The sequence below is a fragment of the Perca fluviatilis genome, chromosome 6, assembly GCF_010015445.1.
Source record: "Perca fluviatilis chromosome 6, GENO_Pfluv_1.0, whole genome shotgun sequence".
Taxonomy (NCBI): Eukaryota; Metazoa; Chordata; class Actinopteri; order Perciformes; family Percidae; genus Perca; species Perca fluviatilis.
Window position 1 is genome coordinate 1,233,009 of NC_053117.1, and position 24,821 is coordinate 1,257,829.

The following is a 24,821-nucleotide window of genomic DNA, read 5'->3' on the forward strand; positions in this document are numbered from 1 at the left end:
GCCAGCAAAACTCTGATCTACTGGCCCCGGGGGCCAGTGGGGATTTTTTTTATGTTGAGCCCTGCGACCACCCCGACGATAGTGGTGAACTCGGTGAGCAGGGTAGTGGTGAAGATAACGTCATACACCCGTGTTGCAAGAAATGTTTCTGTACATTGATGTCACCTCTAAAAATCTGCTGTTTGTTCTTTGAACTTAAGAGAATTGTGTCTGAAAAGTCCCTGAATATGCTTTATGCTTTACTATAAGAAAGCCACAATAAAAGTTCTAACCGCTTGCTTTTAAAAAAAACAACTTTTACTTTTACTTTTGATACTTAAGTACATTAAATATCAGAAAATTACTTTTGATACTTAAGTACTGTATATATCAGATACTTTAAGACTTTTACTTAAGTAATATTCTAAAAGGTAACTTTCACTTCTACTGAAGTCTTTTTCCAGTACGATACTTGTACTTTTACTCAAGTATTGCTTTCTAGTACTTTATACAACACTGCTCTTCTCTAACCTGCCTTTACTTTCTCACTGTTTTTCTATCTACCTAAACTCATACCCACACATGGTCTTACCTACAGTATTTGCTTTCTCTATTGTCCTTTTCTTTTTGAAAAGGAAACAAGACTGGTTGTCTACAGCCATGCTATCATCTTTCTGAGGCTGTACTTAAACATACAATATGTAACTTTCTGCCGCTAGGGGTTTCTCAACCAAAACAATGGACGGTAAAACTGGACTTTTGATGACGTTGGGAAGTTGCGTGGAATTATGGGAGTTTTTAGTGTTAAACACCTTCGCTGCCGGTTAGAATGCATCATTTCACGGACGAGTTTACCCATTCAAGTTTATTCACGTTACGTTTATTCATGTTATTCTAATAAAATAGCTGCAATTTCCCCAACATAATTACGTTTTTCTTGATTAGATTTTTATTTGTAGCTGACCAGTTAGCTCATGAGCCAGCAAGCTAACAGTAGCCAGCAGCTAAAACTAGAAATATTTCACATATCAATGTCACCTGTTGGATGGTTTCAACACTGGGGCGGACGGGGTTTGTTGTAACGCTAGCTAGCTACTAAACGAGGCTGAGAGACAGGTGGGGGTGTGGGTGGGGGTTGCCGGGGGAATCTCTGCGACAGCGAGGACCTTCGATGCCTGTTGTGCAGCAGCAGAACATCTCCCAGCTGCCCGGAATTATCTCCCCTTCACTTTTCAGTGAAGTGAAGTAATGAAAAATAACTTTATTGAACGATGTTGTAACCTCATAATGTTACCCACAAAGCATTAGCATCAACTTTAGCTACTTGTCAACCAGCATATTGTAGTAATGTTAAGCTGGTATCAATATTGAACTTTCAAAATAAATAAGGTCTCTGTTGTATTACTGTGATAAAAAGTGGGATGTAATTAATCACAAAATTATGCTGTATGGCAAAAAAAGTATTATGGTTACAAGTATTTTTTTTCTGTGACATTGTATGATTTACAATTACTCCTGAACGTATCATCTTGGTGCCAGTGTTCTGACGGAAGTAACTACTAGATGTGAAAGGTTATATGACGCCACTGACGGGCGACTAAAGGAAACATCCCTTGTCTGAAAATAAAATAACAGATTTCTCTGGGTTTGACATTTGGTGGAAACATTTGGGATAGTGTAAGAACACAACTCATACAAATATATAACATAGGTCGTTTTTAGACATTTTAAAGCAGAAATGTTACATATTGTACCTTTAAACACAGCAGTGCTAACAACAGCATGCTAAGCATGCGGCATTAATGCTTAGGTAAAATGTTTACTATGTTCACCATTTTTGCTTTAGCCTGGAACACGAAGTACAGCTGAGGCTGATGGGAATGTCATTGGTTTTGCAGGTATTTAGTCATCAACCAAAGTATTGGACAAAATGACCTGATGATGGCACTAGACGAAAAGTTCAGGGATCGCTAAAGTTACTAAAATTCATCCCGAGGGAAACATGAAAGTTGGTACCAAATTTCAGGGCAATCCATCCAATGGTTGTTGACACATTTCATTCCAAACCAAAGATGTCAACCTCATGATGGTGTTTAAGGAAAAGTCTCTTACTTATGTAATCCTCTTCGTCCTCTGTACCCCCCGTCCCCTGACATCAGGTCACAATGCGCTCCCTCCACCATTCCCTATACATGGCAACATATTGAGCCACATCTTGGCTAGCTCGTCAGTAGCACAGTTCTGCGCCAGGTCATTTTCGGTCTTCCAGGTTTTCTTTTCCCTCAGCGCATCCTTTGGGATGCAGTCTTCCTCCATTCGCAGCACAGGGCCCAGCCATCACGGACACTGTGCTGTCTTATTCCAGTGTTGATGTTCTGGCTTTTGATTTTTTATATAAGCTCTGGTCTTTTGCCGACATTCAGAACCACACATTAACTAGTCTTGATATTACTGCTGGATAAACCCAACCTGAGCTTTCTCCAATCTTGCCTATATGACCTCCTGTATCCCCTTGCCCATGCTAATGCTAAGTTTGCCTCAACAAACTCAAGGACCATTTGAAATAATATTTTACAATGTATTTTTTGTATTTGTGTTGTATGTGTATCTATTTAGCAGTAGTATATATTTACAGATGACAATTCATCTGGTAGATGCTGAGATATTTCACTAGGATAACTTATATACATAACTTTGATCTTCTGTTGGCATTAGTCAGAGGGCATTGGGATTCATCGTCTTGGTGTAATGGAAATCTGTATCAAATGTCATGGCAAGCTGTCCAGTAGTTGTTGACATACGTTGCTCTGGACCAAAATGGTGGACCAACAAACCGACATTGTCATCCTTGGAGCCATGCAGCTAGCATGGCTACCCAACTCACATACATTGATCAGCAAGCAGCACACACCCAAGCTCAGTCATTTCTAAGGTAAGAGGGAGAGTTGTTGGGGTAAATTTATCAATAATGCCACAATGTATGAAGACAGGACCCCTGGCATACACTATTAGACACACAGAAACACAAAATCACATTATTTATTTATTTTATTTTACAACTTTGCAAAAGTTTCCATTTCTTACTGTACATTGCAGAAATAAAATAAGCCTGTTTTGAGGAGTCGCTTCAGAATTGGAGAGTAGGCATTTGGCTTGCTTTTATTTTTGTTGGTTGCCCCTGTTTATGTGTGTGTGTGTGTGTTTGTTCCAGTGTCTGCTCTTGCGGCAGTTATGGTCTGTGAAGCAGCAGATGAGCAGATGAGCGCAGTGCTTTCCACTGTTCCATTAGCCGACAACCACAAAGCATCACAACGTACTGTCCTCCCGCTGTCTCTCTGCCATTACCCCACACTGCAGCCCCCCCGTTCCCCACTGAGCCACTGCATTCCCTGCACACTGTTTATGTAGGCGGGATGGCACAATAAAGCAGGAATTGCTTCCTTGGGGAGCTGCTCATTGTGGATGCACATGGCCCTCGGAGGAGTCAGTGGAGAGAAATGGTCAGAATAGGTCACCAAACCCCGGGATGCATGCCAACAAGCCAGATGGAAACAGGGCACGGAGGTAACTGTAGTGCAGCCAGGGTTACAGCCAGGACACAAACCACTGGTTGGGGACTCCCATTGTCGTCCAGCCTTGACCTTATTGGATTTCCCTTGGAAATGTTTATTCCCTTCACTGCACCGCTGAGAAGTAGCTCTCCTTCTTATCTCATCACTATTTATTAAGGAGTTTAATGGATTGTGAGGGTAGATGGGCAGTAGAGAGAGAGAGAGACAGACTTGAAATAGAAAAACAATAAGAGGATAAAATATAAAGTAGTTGCAGCATGGTTTTCATCACTTTTTTTTTTTATCCAACAAAGGGTCATGATGACATGAAATGGCATAAGAATCGGAAGTGGACCACTCTGTGCTCTCTGATTGCTTCTTTAGTACCTGCATTTTCTTCTCTTTGTTCAGCTCAGTTTGGCTCAGACTTACTAGTGGAGCTGAATACTCGCCAGCCTCCCTGATGATTTCTGACAGTTTTGAGGAGTTACGTTTAGTGTGACTTAATACTGTCAGAAAAACACTGTTGCCTTTTTTAACACTGTTTAACCTTCTTTTCTATGTGGTCTGCTGTCTATTTACTTTCCTTATAACATGTGTAATACTTGGTATTCAGAACATTCGGTTTCCATTGTAGCTCTGCGACTTTCACAGGAGACCTATTCAGAGACCGAAGAAAGCCCAGGGGTATTGATTTTAAAGAGTTCCCTCCTCCATATTTGAGGGGATTGTCAGATTGTCAAACTTTGAGGAGAGTTCTACCTAATTGTTGTCTGTCTTGGCCTTGACTTCACTCTTTATTTGTGTGCTGGAATGCCACACAACATAGTGAATCAGTTTAGTTGTATTAAATATGTACAGAAGACAGTGAGATTAAGAAAAACATTTAAAGATACAGCAACCTGAAGATTAACAGCACATTATAGCTGCTCCATCCACACAACAATAGACACATCATTTCAGAATTTACCAGGTAGTCCAACTTTCCCCAAGAAAGCTCCTTTTTCATTTGGTCTAACCCAAACAATGTGGTCCTATAGAGCTCTGGGTGCCTGCTGACAGCTATACATTGTTTCTCCATTTCTGATTCAACAATATCAGGACATCTGGAGAATCTATAGGCTTTCATGACACGACATGTCTCACAAAATTCTCGCTCGAGTTAGAATATTTCAAGTCATGCAAATTTGCATCCATTTGCCTTTTTGCATTGACTTTGTATTTAGTCAGGCGGTTTGAAAACCCCATTACTCTTAAAGCAACACTATGTAACTTTTCCCGCTTCGGTCCCCCTACAGGTTGTCTCATTGGAACTACAGCTGCAGCTAAACGTTACATAGTGTTGCTTTAAGTTTAATAAATATACTCTATGGTATATATCTATGTATATAAAAAAATCCAATAATGAATATGAATATATATATATATGTGCCATCTTAAGACGTTAAAGATGAAAAGTTGTTAAAAGAAAAACTTTTCGTCATAGGGCGTGGCCGTGGCGGGGCGGCCATTTTGTGCGTTTCGCCGCCGAAACAGGAAGTGGGTGTAACTCGAGTGTACGTTGTCCGATTACCTCGAAACTTTTCAGGATTCATAAGAGTCCAACCCTGAGGACAAATAAAGGCCGATATTTACTTAAAGTCATAGCGCCCCCTAGTGGCAACAGGAAGTAGGCCTAAAGTCAAGGTGCTATACTTTAACGAACTCCTCCTACAGATTTCATCCGATGGACTTCAAACTTGGTCTGTACCATCCCAACACCTTAACGATGAAAAGTTATTAAAAGAAAAACTTTTCGGTAGACGGGTGTGGCGTGGCGGCCATTTTGAGTGTTTAGCGATGAACAAAGAAGTTGTTGTAACAGTGTACGTTGTCGTATCTGCCCGAAATTTCTCGAGATGGACAAGGGTCCAGGCCTGAGGACACCTACAGGCCAAAATTGACTTTTGGTCATAGCGTCCCCCGCTGGCCACAGGAAATGCGCCTTATATGACAAACATCATCCGATTTACATGAAACTTAGAATGTGTGGTCTACATGTGATACTGAGCCGCCTCCTATAATATGACCACGCCCACGTACTCAGGCCACGCCCCCTTTCATAACATTTGAACCGTTTAAGGTAGAGTCTTGTGTGAGGTGTCATTGAACTCAGCAGAGACTTCCTTCTTTATTGGTGATGGTTTGGCCCACCCTCTATGCATAAGCCACGCCCCCTTTCATAACATTTGAACCGTTTAAGGTATACCCTTGTGTGAGGTATCATTGAACTCAGCAGAGACTTCCTTCTTCATTGGTGATGGTTTGGCCCGCCCCCTATGTTCAAGCCACGCCCCCTTTTATTACTAATGGCCCAATTGATGTAAACACTTGTGTGAGGTATCATTGAACTCAGCACAGACTTCCTTCTTCATCGGTGATGGTTTGGCCCGCCCCCTATGTTTAAGCCACGCCCACTTTCACACATGCTGACCCATTTAAGGTAGTGTCTTGTGTGAGGTATCATTCATCTCAGCAGAGGCTTTTAATTGGTGATGGTTGGACCGCCCCCTATGCTTTAGCCACGCCCCCTTTCACAGCTAATGAACCGTATGACGTAGAGTCTTGTGTGAGCTATCGGTGAACTCGGCGGGGAGTTCCCTTTTCATTGTTGCCGATTTGCGGCGTCTGAGTGCCGGGCGAATGCACGGTCGCAAGGAGCGGCGTCCGCCGGTAACCCCGACGAGCGCAGAGGCGCGAGGGCCCGTCCATCGCTGCTTGCAGCTTTAATGTATGTTTGTGTATGTATGGTCAGGTTGATGTAAAAACAATTTCCCCCTGGGATTATTAAAGTATTTCTGATTCTGATTCTGATTCTGATTATATATATATATATATATATATATATATATATATATATATATATATATATATTCATTATTGGAATTTTTTGGGGAAGTTTTTTTGTGATTCATCACCTTCTAAGCAGCATCTAAAGTCAAAATAGAGCTTATTTTAACTACTGCATATACTGTTGGGTAGTTTTATCCATAACAATGCCTGTTTGATGTATAAAATCTTGATCTTAAAATAAACTTCAGATTCAGACAAATGTAGTAAAAGACTGTATTTCCCTCTAAAATGTAGTCTAGAGGTGTAAAGTAGAACAAAATAGAAATAAATCCCTCAAATTTGTACTTAGGTACAGTAATTAAGTAAAAGTACTCAGTTTCCACGACTTTTTGATACAATTTAAAGTGCTCATATTATGCTAATTTCCAGGTTCATAAACCTATTCATGATTTAACTTTCAAAAAGCATCATATTTTTGTTGTACTGCACATTGCTGCAGCTCCTCTTTTACCAAATGTGTGTTTTGAGTGTTTTCTCTGGAAGATGGTAAGTCCCTTTGGGGTGGACTTTTTCACTTTGTAAACCTATAACGTGCCTAAAAAAGATATATAACACAATAAAGGAAAGAGGAAAAGCCAAAAAGCATAATATGAGCACTTTAATATCGCTATTTGACAGTTTTTTTTTTTAGCTGGCCTATTAGAAGGCATATATTCCCTGGTTGAGGTTACAACATGAATCAAATAGTCACTAGTATTGGATGAATGCTGTTTAACCTTCTTGAGACTCCTACGTTGGCTGGGTACAAGGACAGAATGACCATTTAGTCAATAAAGGACACTTCCAACCACACTATAACACCTACTCAGTATAAGCTTGGATATGGTCTGTGGAGTAATGACTGGCTCCCCTCTGAGACTCGACCGTGTTTAAAACATTCTGAAGTCTCAGTGGAAAGCACTGATTGACATCCTGATCACTGGAGTGTACAAAAACCAGATACAAGACCCTGCTGTGCCCATCGGGACCCGGGGATAAGCATAAGCTCTTTGTGTTATAGTATGCTTACTGCCAGTGAGTTCCTCCTCAGCACTTCCTTTCACTATGGCTTGGACAGTGGATCTTCCATTTAGTTTGTGTGTGTGTGTGTGTGTGTGTGTGTGTGTGTGTGTGTGTGTGTGTGTGTGTGTGTGTGTGTGTTTGTTTTTTTTTTTTTTTTTTTTTTTTTTTTTTTTTTTTTTTTTTTTTTTTTTTTTTTTTTTTTTTTTTTTTTTTTTTTTTTGGTGTGGGTGTATGTTTTGAAGTGTTATTTACTTTTTGTTCTATCCACTTCTCTTCCACCTGCCCTAGCTAAAGTAGACAAGTTGTGGTGACTTCCTCCTTTTCCAGTATGTTTAGCTTTAGCAAGCATGTTCTTGTTCCTTTCATTCAGAGGATGATGAAAGGAAATATAAATATAGTCTTCTATACCAAACTGTGAATACTGGGGTTTTTTGAGGTTGCAAATATGTAATATCTTGTGGCTGCTTTGTATTACAAGCTATGGATCCTCCCTGGAGTGGGAAAAATCAGTAGCCTATTTCATTTGGTATCATAACCCTGTTATTCAATAAATAATAATAATAATAAAAAAAAATAGAACAACAAACAACAAAGTTGACACAGTAATGCAATGTGAAAAACAATATTTTTTTCATTTATTTATTTAAATGCATTTTTATGTCATTATACAGTAGGTATTGTTAATAATGACAAACAGCAATACAAAAGTACTGTAAAAACCAGATTGTAAAAATAAACACCGGCTCCTACATTTCCCATAATGCAACCAACATTATCTTTCATTAGACTTTCCCTCCCATGCTTTTTACTTCCAAGTGCGTGCGTGCGTGCGTGCGTGCGTGCGGGCTTGCGGGCCCACATGTAATACGCTATACAGCATAAAACCGTAGGTATGCACAAACAGCTTAACTTACACCTAAACATATGTACACATGTTCGCCTAACCCAGACACAATTACCCGAGCAACAGGCTTGTGCAAAATTCAGTATTTCAGAATTGGCCTCCATTCAATTCATGAATTTGAATTTGAATTGAATTGACTCCACCCTCACATACATTCAGTGTTAGGAAGGTTACTTTGGAAATGTAATTGCTTACTGTTATAAGTTACCCATTATAAATGTGGTTTGGATTACTTTATTTGGATTACTTTATCAATGCAAAGCAATTTCCTTTTAATTTGATTAACTGATTGAATTACACATTTTACCTCAGTAATACAACTAAATACAATTACATAAATTTTGTAATTTAATAACATTATTTCATTACACGTAACTAGTCACTCCTGAACCCTGCATACATTTTGTTCCAAAATATAGATGATGATCAAATTCTTGAAATAAATGACCCCCTCAATGTTGTTTAATTAGTTTTGTTCCAATGTTATTTTCATTTCAAAATAATCAAATAAAAAAAGTCATTGTAAAAGCAGTTATAATTTATTCCAATGCAAAACTCACTAAGCAACACTGTTGCATCTAATTCTCAATAGCTCCTCAAATGTTTTATCATTGAGTCTGCAGCGTGAAAAGGTAATGCATTATGTTTTGTTTTTGTTTTTTAAAGTGAAACGTTCTTGAATAGTGACCCCAACACTGATGATATCAAATATCAGTAGCATAATACCATCAAGAGATGGTTTTCAAAATAAAAGACTGTCTGTCTGTTAACTTACTTGTAGTTGCCTTTTGAAATTTGAAGTAGCCTTGATGGAGCCACAGACTGGAGCACTGCAGTGCTTGTATATGGCTCTGTGGATTCCAGGTTTTCTTGTTGGAATTGGTCCTACAAACTAGTACAGATGACCTTTTAGGCCTGCTATTATTTTCAATGTCACTGTTATTACAGGTGTCAAATCTATAAACGTTTGTAATCTGAAGTTGTAAGGGACTTCTGAAACTTAAAAAGTCCAGTGTTGACCATCAAATTGTGTAGAAAAGAAGCTTTCAAACAAATGTCCACCTCAAATTGTTTGGCAACCATTTTAAATACTTGGTTAAAGTAAAGCATTCTGGGAAATGGAGTCATGTTCCATCATGTTCTACAAAATTAAAATTACAATTAAAGCTGCAAGCAGCATTGGACGGGCCATCGTACCTCCTTGCACGTTGGCGTTACTGGCGGACGCCGCTCCTTGCAGCTGTGCATTTGGCATTCGGCACTCAGACACTGCAAATCATCACCAACGAAAAGGGAACTCTGTGCTGAGTTCAGTAATACAACACTCTATGTTATACAGTTCATTAGTGGTGAAATGGGGCATGGCTAAAGCATAGGGGGCGGGTCAAACCATGACCAATCAAAAAGGAACTCTCTGCTGAGTTCAATGATACCTCACACAAGATTCTACCTTAAACGGTTCAAAAGCCATAAAAGGGGAGTGGCCTGAGTACATGGGCGTGGTTAAAGTATAGGGCATCGCATGTAGACCACACATTATAAGTTTCATGTAAATGGGATGATGTTTGTCATTTAAGGCTGATTTCCTGTTGCCAGCAGGGGGCGCTATGACCGAAAGTCAATTTTGGCCTATAGATGTCCTCAGGCCTGGACCCTTTTGGGCAGAAATGACAATGTAAACTAAAGTTACAACAACTTCTTTGTTCATTTATAAATGCTCAAAATGGCCACCACGCTACGCCCACACCATTTGATGAAAACTTTTGAGTTTGTCAAAGACCTATAGTTTTGGGCCTACTTCCTGTTGTCACTATGACTTTGAGCCAATATCGGCCTGTAGATGTCCTCAGGGTTGACTCTTATTAATCCTGAAAAGTTTCGAGCAATTGGACAATGTACACTCAAGTTACACCCACTTCCTGTTTCGATGGCGAAACGCACAAAATGGCCGCACCGCCATGGCCAGGACCTATGACGAAAGGTTTTTCTTTTAATAGCTTTTCATCTTTAATGTCTTAAGATGGCACAGAACAAATTTGAAGTCGTTAAAATACGACATGCAGATATGGCCAAAATCGCACTAATTTCAAACTTCAATTCAAAATGTTGTTCAAACCCCTGTTGGGTTTAGGGCATGGATCCAATGAGCTACATATGTGTACCACGTTTTGTTAGTCTACGTTAAACGTACTAAACGTTTCATTTTGTAGGGGGCTCTAGAGAGCCATTTTTGTGCGCCTATTCCCGAAACCCTTAAAATACATAATTTTTCACCAGGCTTGATGTGACCGCCAAATTTGGTGAGTTTTTGAGTATGTTAAGCCCCTCAAAAAGGCGATTCATTTGCCGGAAGAAAGAAGGAATAATAATTCCTTCAGTTTCAATAGGGCCTTAGCTGCTGTCGGCGTACAGGCCCTAATAAATCAAACTTAATTATTTGTTCTGTGACTAGAGCTTTAACATTCATTGCTGGGGGAAGACATTTCCTGTTAATGTAATCTGTACAAGTAGTTCAAACTAATATCATTTATAGAATATGTAATGTAATGTAATCATATCTGACATATATTGTTAAACACTTCACTTAAATTATGTATATGAATTTCTTTGAATTTTTATTGAATTGCAATTCTGCTTCCTTTAATTCAAATTTGAATTGTAATTCCAGATCCTGTTTTTGACATCAATTCAAATTCAAGAATTGAATTGGAATTTAGGAGACATTCTCAATTCAATTCTGAATTGTGCACAAGCCTGCCGAGCAATGCATGAACATCAAAAACAAACACAATGGGTATTAAGGACCTACCGCAGCTCAACCTATTCACTAGTTATATTTAGGACCTGGCTACTCAGCTCTTTAGGAAGGACTTAAAGTTTCCTGTAGAGCTAAACAACTTAAGGCTTGAACGTAACCTATTCCACATAACTGCTGCTGAATATAAAAATGAGACCTTTCCTTTACAGCTTTTGAGTCTGCATGGCACAAAATTAGCAGAGCTCACTCTATTGGGATAACTGTGGACATTGCTAACCTGAGAGAAATAATTAAATGTGTAGTCTCCAAGCCTAAACTGACATAACCCTGATGACATCACTAGGGTCATTTTCAGACTTGACAAAGCAACTCCGAATACAGTATGCAACTGTTATACACAGGCTGAGAAATACTTAATATGACAAGAAAATTAATGATGTTTACTTTAACATGTACTCTAAACCTGCTACATTACTGTAGTATTTTGCTGATCAACCTTCATTGCTCGCTCTATAATCTAAAGCCGAATTCAGACTACACAAAATCTGGTCGATAACCGCCCATTGGGAGAAATTACCAATGGGTGTGACAACTGCTAATTTTCCCAGAGTAGTGTGTTCATAGTGGAAGACGCAGAATTTGAAATACCTCACGACGTCCCAAAAACCCAAGCATGTCATATTTATGTTTCCCTCTCCTGCCCAGTTAACAGTAACTTCTGGTTGGGTTCCATTATGTTCACCCATATGAGCCCCGAGCGCTCCTCAGTACACAACTATAAACACGAGATGTTTTCATTTCAGTAAACCTATAACCTTTTAACTATCACCCTCTGGTCAGGAGCATTAAACCAAATGAATCACACCTGTGGATGCAACATTACTCCCTGCACACATATCTTTGCTGCTCACACACACACACACACACACACACACACACACACACACACACACACACACACACACACACACACACACACACACACACACACACACACAGACACCATCTGTCATATTACCCATTTTTCACTCTGCAACATGACATTAGATCAAAGAAAGAAGTTTGACTGGAGAGGGCAGATATATTCATTGGCATACGGAAAGGCACTCGCATAGTGCATGTTAAAGTGGAGCAACAAATTCAAGATGAAAGTCCTATCTTTGGTCTCATCTGTCAACCTGGTATGGATTGGATAGGGAGAAAGTGATTGGGCCTTCTTTAATGATTTAGTCTTCTCTTAAATCCTGGAACATCGCTGTCACCCACAGACAGAATCACACAGTTCACATGTTATGGAACATTAGTCTTAATCTATTTTATGTCAACAGATTCACCTCTGGATCACTCACTGTGGATACAGTGGATATGCTCTTCAGCATGGGTTACTGTCAGGGAGATTTTAATTTAACAATTGTCTTATGGACACTTTCCTCCTTTGTAGTCCACTGAGCCAAGGACATTGACGCTGTAATTTTGTCGCAGTCAAAGAAACCTTAATGTCCTTTTCAGACTGCGAGAGAGTGAATCTATTAATGAGGGAGGTGAAGCAGTGGCATAATGGCATGGTCGCACCACATCTCACTTATACAGCACCCTCCTTTTATGGCAGACAGCATTTTTGTTAATGGCAGATCCCAAAGTGTCAGAGAGAGTTACTAATTGATTAGTTAATTTTAGCTTGATTTTAGCTCACTTAGGATGTTGAAACTGCACATTAAAATAGCAGGTGTTTGCTGTGTTTTGATTACTTGATTGATCGGTTGAACACATGAGATAACACACAAAACAGCCAATTGTGTTTTGGGGAACAAAAACGGTGTGATCAAAACCAAGATAACAGCTGGGACATCTTTTGAAGACAAGACAGTGCAGCGAGCCATCTGGATAATGTATTGCTAGACAGAATGACAAAAAGAAAAATATAATTGTCTGCCCAGAAGCAGCTGCCGTGCATGGATCAGCTGGCAAGGACACTTTGAAATGAGGATGCTCTAGGTAACAGAAGTAGAATCTTTCAGTCTTGCATGTTCAATAAACATGTCTTTTTTTCTTTCTCCACAGAGTGAAGTTGAAAGAAGGAGTGACTTTTCTTGGGGCGCGTCCCAGCAATCCCACTCAGTGGATAGTTAGTCAGGATGTGCGCAGCGAAGGCCACCGAGTCGTGACTCTCCACTGCCGCAGGAAGGAGTCCGGCTACGATCAGCAAAGGTCAGCTCATACATTACTTCACTTTCAAGGAATACACCAAGTTTTTTGGAAGATTGATCCACTAGTTACTCTTATTCAGTAAAATGATAAAGAACAACCTGCAGGAATTAATATTTGTGGTCACTTGGGGGACAACAAAACACAAAATTAACATATTATCTTAAACATTTGAAATTGTGAACATGCAAGCAAACAGCTTCCTATTTACATCGTCAATTATTTGGAGTCATTCTTTTACCCACTTGGTGAATTTAATTCCAATAGTCACTCTCCTTTTAGCTCTGCTTTGGTCTTTACCAACTCCTGAGGGAAATATCTGGCTTTTTAGCTGCGAAATACTCCACTATATTCAGCTGCTAGCTACTTTGTCTATCTGCAATATGGTGCTGGGCAGGTAACGTACAGTGAGTTTAGCAGAGTTCTTTGGTTGAAAACAGCTGCCTGCTGCTGCAGACAAGTTTGATGAAAGCGGTGAGAGCCAATCAAAACATTTATATCATGGACCATAAAACCAAAACCATGAACTGAAAGATGCTAAAATTCTCCACGGAGTTGAAGGGAACTACAGAACTGGGTGATAATTCTCTGTGGGTTCATCATACTGGTGACCGCGCTTTTCACATTACATATAGTTGTTTTACCATTGGTAATATAAAAACGTGAATTATTACAGCTTTAATTTGTTTAGCTTCAATATTTCAATTGAAGACTCTTGACAATTTTAAGTTGTGTAAAGTCTCCTACAGGCCACTATCTTTGTAACATTATTTCACACAACAGATGTTATTCTTATCTTGTTGAAAAGTGTCTTTCTTTTTTTACATATTTACTTTTTACATTTTTTGCAAAAAAAAAACTAGATTGAATTGCTTGAATGCATTTTACAGCTGCAACAAATTCTAATTTTCTCACTCTTGTGATACTCAACCATTGAGTAAGCTCGATCATTTCGACTGAGTAGTGGTTCAATCTCCATAAAAAAACTTTTTTTACAGTCCTATACATAACCATCATTTTAGAAATTGCTTTCGCTGATCGTTCACATTTTGCAAGTGATACACAGGCACTGAAACATACAGTGTGAGTGGTTATCTAAGTGATGTTCCCTCTGCTGAAATGACACACTTGACTCCATGGGATATGTCTGTTGAGACCACTGTGGGGAGGGAGAAGTTAACAGACCATTGCTATATCCCCTCTTCTCTCTCTCCCTCCATCCTCTCCCCTCCTTCCCTCTCTCTTTTTATTTGCATACTTATTTCCTCCGCTGCCATATCCACAAAGTTGTTTTGGTCATTTCCTATCTGTATTCACGTCCTTAAACTAATCTGGCAGATAGGGAAGTGATTGCCAGCACTGGGGAAAAGGTTGATGTGTTAATTAAGTGCTGATCGAGGGCCTTTGTGTGTCTTAATGGTTTTTCCTTCTCGGATCAGCAAGTAGTTTTAATAGATCTTACTTTCTAGTGACAGGTGTAATTTTATGGATTATAGGCAGATTTGGGGTTGGGTAAAGCTCCACTTATTTGCTCTTTAGCTTTCCGTTCCACTTAGCAAATTCTAAACCACTCCCTAAAGAAAACAGGACACTTGACATCACAGCTGCAACTTTATAATCAAAGTTGTGCAGGGGTTATTTAAGTGTAAACCAGTCTGAAACATATGTAATTTGAATCCGTTGATCCAGTGATTTGTTTAGACATGCTGCTATTAGTGGATCACTTCAAGGAATGATTATAGTGCAACTGCAACGCACACAGCACTTTAAACAAAGATATATGTGCCTGCCTTTGAACGGCTGTAAAATCAGAAGCAGCCAATAAAGACTTTATTAAGAGATGTCTCATTCAGTCATTTGTCGTGTGATACTTCAGAGACGCATTTCAGACCAGCAGCTCAGTCGTGCCGTGCCGGTTACTGATGGCTACAGATCTTGCTGGCATGTTTTCTTTACGTGGGTTTAATATTTTCTCTTTTCAAAACATACAGTAGAACTTTATTTGACTTTATTAGCAGTCAGTTTCAAACACGAGATGTCCCAGGAGCTCAAAGTCTCCTCTGCACTGAAACTTCTTTTCAGACTTTCCATTCACTGGTATAATGTATTTTGACAGCTCAGTCTGCTGGCTGCCTGAAAATATACAGGGATGGAAAATATATATAATCCACCCTCTTTTAATTGACTTATATATAATAATGGGCAAAATACTGTGACTGAATAAGACCCTTACGGCACATCATGAGCTGCAGCTGTAAGGAAAGGATTTCTTGTTATCAGATTTGTTGTTGCCGTACAGTACATATGCTTTTATACATTTGTTTTATATGATTTTAGCAACAAGCCTGAACTTATGAAAGCCACATTGGTTCTCTTTGGCAGCTGGTATCATCGCTTTCTCTGGAAATGGAAACTCAGTAAAAGTGTTTAAAGATGTTTTTTGTTGAATCAAATTTTCTTTTAAAATCCCCAAACACTACTTGCCAACCTGAATATGTGAGGGGGCTGGCCGAGTTTGTCCAAGTTAAATTCTTGGCCTTTAACAATAACTCTCCCGTGGAGGTAATACATTATGCCTATGTATGTCTGTAAGCGGAGCTGCAACATCTTGAACAACATACTACAAACTGCAGCAGTGAGCAGCAACACTTGGCAGCTGACTCCTCGGTGCCCTCTTTTTGCAGGTATTTTTCTCTCTGCTCTGCTCTCACAACCTCACCTTCACACACACACACACACACACACACACACACACACACACAAGTGCTCCGTCACTTTAGAAAAATCATATTTTATTGATTTACTAAGTGAAGGAGCCAGAGACAAGAGTGAGCATATTTAGTCTAATCCCTGCTGTTTGGGCCATGTATGATGGACTGCTCCTTAATCTCCACAGCTGTCAAAGTCACTTCACAGAGAAGACCAAAGACTCCCCGCGATGGCTGTACAATACACAATGCTCCAATTTTTCTTTAGTCTTGTCCTCCCCCCTCCCAGTCATTTCAATGAAGCTCTTTTAGAAGGGGATTAGACATAGCTATCTCATCTGCTGGGCTGTCATTCAGCCCGCTTTCTTCTTTTCAGATCCTCTTCCTTGAGTATAGGAGGATGATGAGGTGTGTGAATGCAGTAGGTCACACAAAAGTGTGATAGCAGGTTAACAGTAGTAGTCCACATAGAGGTGGTATACAACATTTGAAAGCTGGGAACATTACGTATAAAACATAATTTGACATACGATAAGATAAGATATGCCTTTATTGTCTCCTTTTGGAGAAATTTGTCTTGGGCAGTCGAGAAAACAAAAATGGCGACACATCGCACATAAACATACAGTTCTCTAATACAGAGATCTTCAACAGGGTTTGGGACCCCTATGAGTCGTCAGAGTTACTGCAAGGGGACCACCAAATTATTGTTAACTTTTTGAATTTTGTTTTTAAAATTAAAATGTCTTAACATGAATCCAACATATTATTAACAAATATAAATCAGGCTATTTCTGAAAAAAAAAAAACACATTAAAGGTCCAGTGTGTACCGTGTTTAGTTGTTCATTATCAAAATCTGTGTTGCCTGTTCACAAACTTGTCCTTTTTCATGAATATTTACCTCCAACCATCAATTCCCAGTATTCCTTTTGGCTTGAAATTTGACATTTGCATTCACATGAAGTGTAGTAGACGCTCCATATTCATGCGCCATCTTGAAATTAGTTAGCCGGTAAGGGACATATACGACATACTGCTCCGCCTTTCGCGTTTTTGCTGTCACATGATAAACTCACATGTGCTGCTAATGCTGCTAATGGGTATCGTCGCTTCCTGGTCCCCGGCGAGTTTGAAGAAGGAAACATGGAGGACCACAAGGATTCAAAATCCAAATTTCAGGAACAGCAGTCTTCTTCTTCTCCCAGAAAAAGGAAAAGGATATAGAAAAGAGCAAGAGACCAGCTTTTTGAAGCGTGAAGGCTACCGTAGCTGTAATACCTACTTTGAACTGCGTAGTGCCAGAGAGTTGATTGCGATATATGATCTCAACGCTAGATGGGAGAAAAATTCCCACACATTGGACCTTTAATGATAGGTAAGGTAGTCACTAAAGCAGCCATTCACTTATACAGTGAATCACTGTGCCACATGTATGTTTAACATGAAATTAAATATTTATAAAATCATGCCAATAATTATTATTTTAATAGCTTAGTATGCACTAAAAAGGTATGTATAGTTATTGTAGGTCCAGTTTAATATGCAACTTAATTTTATACCATATATGTAGTAGAGGGTCTCTGAGTTAAAAAACTTTGAAGACCCGTGTTCTTATACAAATGCAATCAACTACAGTTATCATTCAATACATATCAATACCTCACAACAGACCCCCCATAATGACACCAGCAAACATATATGTCATCAGTAACTGCACTCGTGATTGCAGGGAGGTTGGATTTTCATCTTGACACACACTTATACACACACACTTGGAATGGAATGGCTCAGACAGTCAGCCATGGTGCAAATGGATCATTGGCACTGCCACTGCACCTTGGATTGAGGACTGGACTGAAGTGTCATTGAATAATGTGTGTGGGACTGCTAATTTAAGCCTGTGTATGTGTGCCATGATGGGAGGTCAGGTCAGCCCCACCGCAAGCATGAGAGCCCGGAGATACCGATGGGTCAGGTGTACTTTATGTGCAGGTTCACTCAGTCACTTGAAGCTGCTCACCCTGGCCAGCTGAGCCCCTCTTCCTCCCATCCACAGCTGACGCTCCAACCACACCCAATGGCTGTGAATCCCCATTAAAAGAAAAAAAGAAATGAAACAGACATTGCCAGTTATTCTTGCTGCACCTTCAAATTGACATATCATTTTTGTCAGTATTCATCAAACGTTATGGATTTTTGCAAATATTTATCACACAAAACATTATTTTCAGAGGTATGTCATATTTCAAATCTGTTTCACAGCCCTGCAGACATTGGAATCTTCCTACGGTAATGCAAACTTGCAGACTTTCCCTCACTGGCATCCAGCCTAATAAAAGCAATACTGAGGTGACAATTTTTCATCAATGGGTGCTACAGTTTAAAGACAGATTGTGCTGACTGTGACTGAAAATAACAGAGATAAATTCACCCTAAAGAAAAACGCCACCAAACAGCTGATGTCCATTCTTTTCAATTCAATGAAATAAATCTATTGAGTGTGCTATAATGAGTCAATAGCTGTCTGGGATTATGTCACTAGATATTTTATTGAAAAGGCAGATCTGCTCCAGTTGCACTGCATGCTGGGTCACACAGTACTTTAAAGATGCAGTCATTTGTTGCCAAATCAGTCTGAACAACAAAGACTTTTGGGAAAAAAACACTTGTTCATAAAGACCTGGAATTTGCTAAAATTACCCCGTAATGCTTAGCAACAGCAAAGGCCTGTGATTATCACTGGTGCAATAGTGTAAGGAATTGATTACGCAGTTTGTGTAATGTAAGATGCAAATGTTAGCATGCCTGGCTAACTAGCTTACTACCTGCAGGAATTATCCATTGACATATATATTAATGGACCAATAGACCCCGTTGCTCTGGACGGAGACCAGTGAAGGCTATTAGAAGCACTTTTCCGGTGATCTCTTCCTTTACTGCGCAGCCTCCAACTGACAGAGACAACGTAAATGTGACGTGAGCAACCTGTCTGAAAGTTGTTAGTCTTCTGGTAGCTGTGCCGAGAGAAATCTCAATCATTTCCAATCTTACAGAGACGGAGAGTGTAGGTATATGTAAGGAGATACCATAAGCACAGGCTAATTATTGCTAACTAACATGCTAGTTAACATTCGTAATTAAACCTAAACAGATAATGTAAGTCGAAACTGCCTGCGAGCTTCTACTGTACTATACGGTAATTCCTCTACTGTGCGACAGTAAGTCACTTGGTTATGACACAATCGTTAGCGTATTTTTACAAAAGCGTCTGCTACGGAGCCATAACGTGAGGTACAAGGTAATGGAGCCTTTTATACATTGTCGTGTTTCTTTAGAACTAAACAATGGACAAATAGAGTATTTAAACGCTTCAGATGTAAAGTTATTCGCAGTCAAGTGACGTAAAAAAAAAAAGGCGGTCAGTGGAATGCTAACAAGAGGTGATACCTTTGTAGCAACAAAATGGCGCCATCGGAGGTTCGCGTTCAGAAGCGAAGCTTACCCCCTTGGAATTATCCAGCGTTATTTCTAAAGATAAGAGTCATGTCATTAGCTAACTATACTATTACGTGGGGCTACAGGTTAGGCAGTGTTGGGGGTAACGGAATACATGTAACGGCGTTACGTATTCAGAATACAAATTATGAGTAACTGTATTCTGTTACAGTTACAATTTAAATCGTTGGTATTTAGAATACAGTTACATTGTTGAAATCAATGGATTACATGACGATACTTCTCTGTTTCACAAGTTTATTCACAAAAAAATAGCTATTTGCGTGATCAGTCACAATGGAGTCGGAACCGGCACGACAGAGCCAGGACAGGAATAAGTTTCTATCTTGGAAATTCAAACAGCATTTCACATTAAAGAACGAACAGGGAGAATGAAATATAACTGTGCAGTGCAACCTGTGCTTGCCAGCAACCAACCTGCTTTCAGCGTCCACATTACTCCACCTCCAACCTGAAGAAGCATCTTAAAGTAAGTTATTTTTTTAATTAGCCAAGGGTAGTCGTCTGCTGTAGTTTTACTGGTCACCTTGCTATTTTAACATTGACGTGCGACTTTACATTCTCCTACGTGCTGATTTACTAGCTCCAGAGCCGTTTAAAGACTGACTAGCCCCGTTTGACATGCTAGCTAACGTTAGCTAAAATTAGCTCGTGGTAGCAAGACTGCGGTTAGATTTTTGTAGTATGCAGTTCGGGACTACCAATAAAATAATCTATCTGCTTGTTCAGGTACACATTCAGCTAGTTGGAATAAAAAGAGCACACCATTACAGGCCTGTTTAGTAAGCTGGATGTGATAGCTGCATTCCTACACTTATAAAACGCAATTCAATGTGGAAGTAATCCTGAAGTAATCCAAGTATTCAGAATACGTTACTCAGATTGAGTAACGTAACGGAATACGTTACAAATTACATTTGTGGGCATGTATTCTGTATTCTGTAACGAAATACGTTTTGAAAGTATCCTTCCCAACACTGAGGTTAGGACATTGTAGTAGTATATTCTATACAGTATATAATAATGTATTATATTGTAAGCATCAACCAACCTAAGGTTAAGGTTAGGTTGGAGCAAACAACATTGTATTACATTTTTATTTATTAATTTAAAATAAATATATAATACTAAGGCTAAGTAGCTCCACCATGCAGTAGACCTTTTTCGCAGCAGAGATTTTGACCTACAGGGTATCTGGAAAAGCATAGTTGTAAAAAACATAATTAATGATGGCTGCATTTCATTTAGCTTCTTCACTGTCATGGCTTACTTAAAAGGGATGGAGCCATCGTTACTGTTATTACGTTACACCTGTGTTTTTCCTGCTATGACAAGCAACATGTGTGCAATAAAAAGGGTCCATAGACAGACAAACAAGGCTGCTCTTTATTTCTAATTGGATCATGACGTAGTGAGAATGTTAACTTTTGCCTCAGTCTTTTAACAACACTAATATATGTATATACTAATACTCAATTCCCATTGGCTGCAGGGTGTCCATTAATTCCTGATAATGGACACCTTCCATGTGAAAGCGCTGGCTTCATGTAGGGCTGGGTGATATAGAGAAAATCAAATATCACGATATTCTTGACCAAATACCTCGATGTCGATATTGCGATGATATTGTATGGTTGACTATTGGTGCTTTAACAAAATGCTATTTACACAATGATATTTTTTATAAATAATCACCAGAAATGATGTAATGACTAAGTGGGTAAAGGCAAATAATAGAACAGTTACAACAGTCTGGTAAATTCTGAAAATTACATCACTTTACTGTAATGCAGCCTTTAAAACCAGGAAAAGACAGCACTTACCATATTACGATATTACAATATCCAAAATTTAAGACGATATCAAGTCTCATATCGCGATATCGATATAACATCGATATATTGCCCAGCCCTAGCTTCATGGTATTAGCCTGTATCTAAAATGAGTAACCATAGCATTTTCTTCAGGACGTGACCATGGTGTGAGCAGGATAATGCCCTTCGAGGTGTCCATAATCAGAAATTTATGGACAACGCGGAGGATGGTTGCCTGTGGGGAGATAATGTAAACTTCATCAGGCATTATCCCTTACATCATGAATGTACCATCAAGTGCATATTTAAAACCTTTTTATAGGCTTCATATTTTAAAATGAATAAAATTGAAACATTAAGCTTGGAACTGTGTTCTCAACCAAATCACATAGTATTAGCTTACGCTAGCTATCTAGCTACAGTTGTCAGGCAACAGTTAGTCTCGCTTTACCAGACCCTGCTCCAAGGCGTGCTTAAGAAGGGTCTGGCTACTCCACATAGCATTCGGGGATGGAAGGAAAACGGGCTCTGGTTTAATGTCATTTCTTTAAACCAATCAGCTAAACGCCGCACAGAGCCGCTGCAAAGTAGACGTGAGAGAGAAAACTCAGATTGGGCAGATAGTCTAGCTAGCTGTCTCAATTTACCATGCAGAGATCTGAGGAGCAGTCAACAATAGTCCTCATAAATCCACCGAATTTTAAATTCCAACACAAAGAAGCAGAAGGAAACGGAAAATACATGCATCTGGTGGAATTTCCTGCAGCACCAGAGCAATATCGGAAGTGGAACGTGTATATGTGGATATAGACTAGACGACAGTTGACAACTTTAGTTGTCATTTTCAGGCAACAAAATCCATGGTTTTCATCTAGAACTGAGAAGCCTGCTTTTGTATTCTTCTGTGTGAAGATCCACTGTGTCAACTAAGGGGATGTTAAGGGGGACAGGCTTTGCGAACAGTCAGTTCCTATAACTTGATTTATTTGTATATTGTTGTATGCTCCCATAAATACTTAATTAATAACTGATATGCTGTAAAATAACGCAAGCATGGTTTTTCTTTTATATAGCCTACACCTGACATTTTTTGAGCCTGCATGATGAGAGATGGCAGTCTAGAGTCGTATGTGTGCATTTACAGACAGATATATATGCAGATTATTTTTGAACTTTCCATCATATTTTTAAGGGAACATGGCGCCCTTTCTTCTTTCTTTCTTTGAGGTTGAGATTTTCAGTGATGGTGCTTCAGTACATCAAAGAAATCAAAATAAGTCCTTATAGAAGGGGACTAAAATGATATGTGTAGTACACATAACACTGGCTGAAGTGCACTCTGGTAGATTGAAAAGTTCACTTTGTCACCATTAAAGGCGAGCCCATTCAAAACAAAAGCAGTCCTGCTTCCTCAGCATGTCATAAGCCATAAGTGGAGGCCTCAGTAAAAGTGCCATGTCTGGGCCTTGGTAGTTCATTAAAACTGTCTGGGTGCAGATGGATCTCCCTTGTGAGCCACCACTTCATTAATCCCCCACACCACACACAGCAGAGGGGCAGCAGGCAGTCCACTCATTACAGCCATTCCACAAGAGAGGCAGTCCAAGTGGGAAGGGTAGGTGGGGCGGACATATATATTTAAATATCTTTTTTTAATTTTCCAAACTTCAAACAGCCTCCTTGTGGCCTGTTTTACATTAAATACAATCTGCATAGAGTTCGGATTAATATAATTAAATTCAACGTACATTCATATCCCTATAAAGATACATGACTTTTCCTCTAAAGCAAGCTTGTAAATCTCATCAATGTGAATGGTTAGGAACCCAGAGGGAAAGAAATCATACAGCTATGTAATAACGGGGGATATTTGGCAGCGACCTCACAATTTATCTTAATTTCAAAGTCTAGAGAACCTTTAAGAACATAATTATTTATAGTTTGTGACATTTACTGCAAAACTGCAATGAAACAAAGGGCCCAGGATAGCTTTTTCACTCCTCGCGGCCCCTGAAAAAATGTTACATTAATACGCGGCTGTATCGCTCTTTCTCTGATATCTTACGGTTCTCTGAGAAATGTGTGCCCATGAGCTTTGCTCCTGAGATGTGAAAAAGTCAAGTTACAGTAAGAATGACGAGGTGAGAGAAATGGACTCAAATCTTTTGACAATCAGTACGGTACATGAACAGGTCAGTGCTGTTTCTGTGATTTCAAACTTGGTTTTAAATGAGTTGCTAAATGCTCTTGATTTGTGCAGTAGCCCTGAGAATGAGCCACACGCCGTAGGCTTTAATGCTGTATAATGCTGCATAAATCAAGGCTGAAATGAAATGGCCCAATTACATTAGGGCCAAAAAGGAATCTTAACTTGACAGCCTTAATGCTAACACCCTTAATAATGACTCAGCTCCATTCCCACTGGCCTCCATTTACCGTAAACACTCTCAGTTGAGCTTCATTGGCAGTAGACACAACTGTCTACACCGTTCTATTTCCTTGGTCATCTCTTAATGAAAGAAACGACATTCACGATCAGTGCTCGTGTGTGACAGCACAAACATGTCACAGTTTTTTAATCACACTCTTTTACTGACTCTTTTTTTTTTTATCAAGATGGAGTGAACACTGTTATTAGGTACCATATTGTAAAGTTGATGAGAAAGGACCATTCAAATTGTTCCTAATAATATAGAATTGGTTTCCTTTATCAGGACTGGAGCAGAGATGTGGCGTATTCCGTGTCTCCACAGGACAGCCATCTGATTACAGCAGTTAGCCCAGATTACAACTGACTGTTCAGGCTATTCCTCTGTTCTATTGCGAAGGAAACAATATGGGGAAAAAATGTCCCAATGTGCCTCATTGCACTTTTCCCCACTTCACCAATCAGACGGTAATAACACTGAATGGGGAAGGCCTGATCTGTACTGTATATATCTTCACCAAGTTACCATGAAGTTGCTAAGGTAACTATTGTCAAAATGTAAAACGCATCCATACATCACATTGGTGTCCCGCGGTGACCTAAATAGTTGGACAGTGATATTGGGAGCAGTTGGATTGTATAGTAGCTCAGATTGACTCAAATCATGCCATGACGGATGCTGTCCATTAGAAATTATTTGTGGCTGGCACCATGGAGTAGATGTGCAGCGGAGAGAGACAGATTGAGGTTTGCATGTGTCCCAGAGAGTTCATGTGTGTCAGATTTATAAAGGTTTATGCTGGAATTTCCTGTTCTGAGAGGTTAATCCCTCAGAGGATTAGATCTAGTGGCTTCCGTTGTTTGAAGAGTTGCATTACCAGAGGTTTTCTTTGCATGTGGTTGCTTACACTGAAACTGCTTTTTAAAACTACCTACTATGACAAAAGTGTAAAAGCACTATTTTGTAGGTCGACACATTTATGTTTTTCTTTTGTGCAGCAGTTTAAGATTGAATTGCATATTTGAGCAGTTCCCACCTTGAGTCATACATACTCTACAACA

General features: G+C 39.4%; 1 protein-coding gene across 2 annotated transcripts in view; it reads left to right on the forward strand.

The window, feature by feature from the left end:
* si:dkeyp-14d3.1 (transmembrane protein 132C) overlaps positions 1-24,821 on the forward strand; it is a 172,154-nt gene that overhangs the window by 75,539 nt on the left and 71,794 nt on the right. The window contains exon 3 of one of the 2 annotated variants that reach the window (XM_039804456.1): positions 13,148-13,294. In XM_039804456.1, the coding sequence (XP_039660390.1) occupies positions 13,148-13,294 (147 nt within the window). Of the gene's footprint in view, positions 1-13,147; positions 13,295-19,284; positions 19,300-24,821 lie in introns of those variants that run through there. The other variant, XM_039804458.1, reaches the window with a different exon arrangement.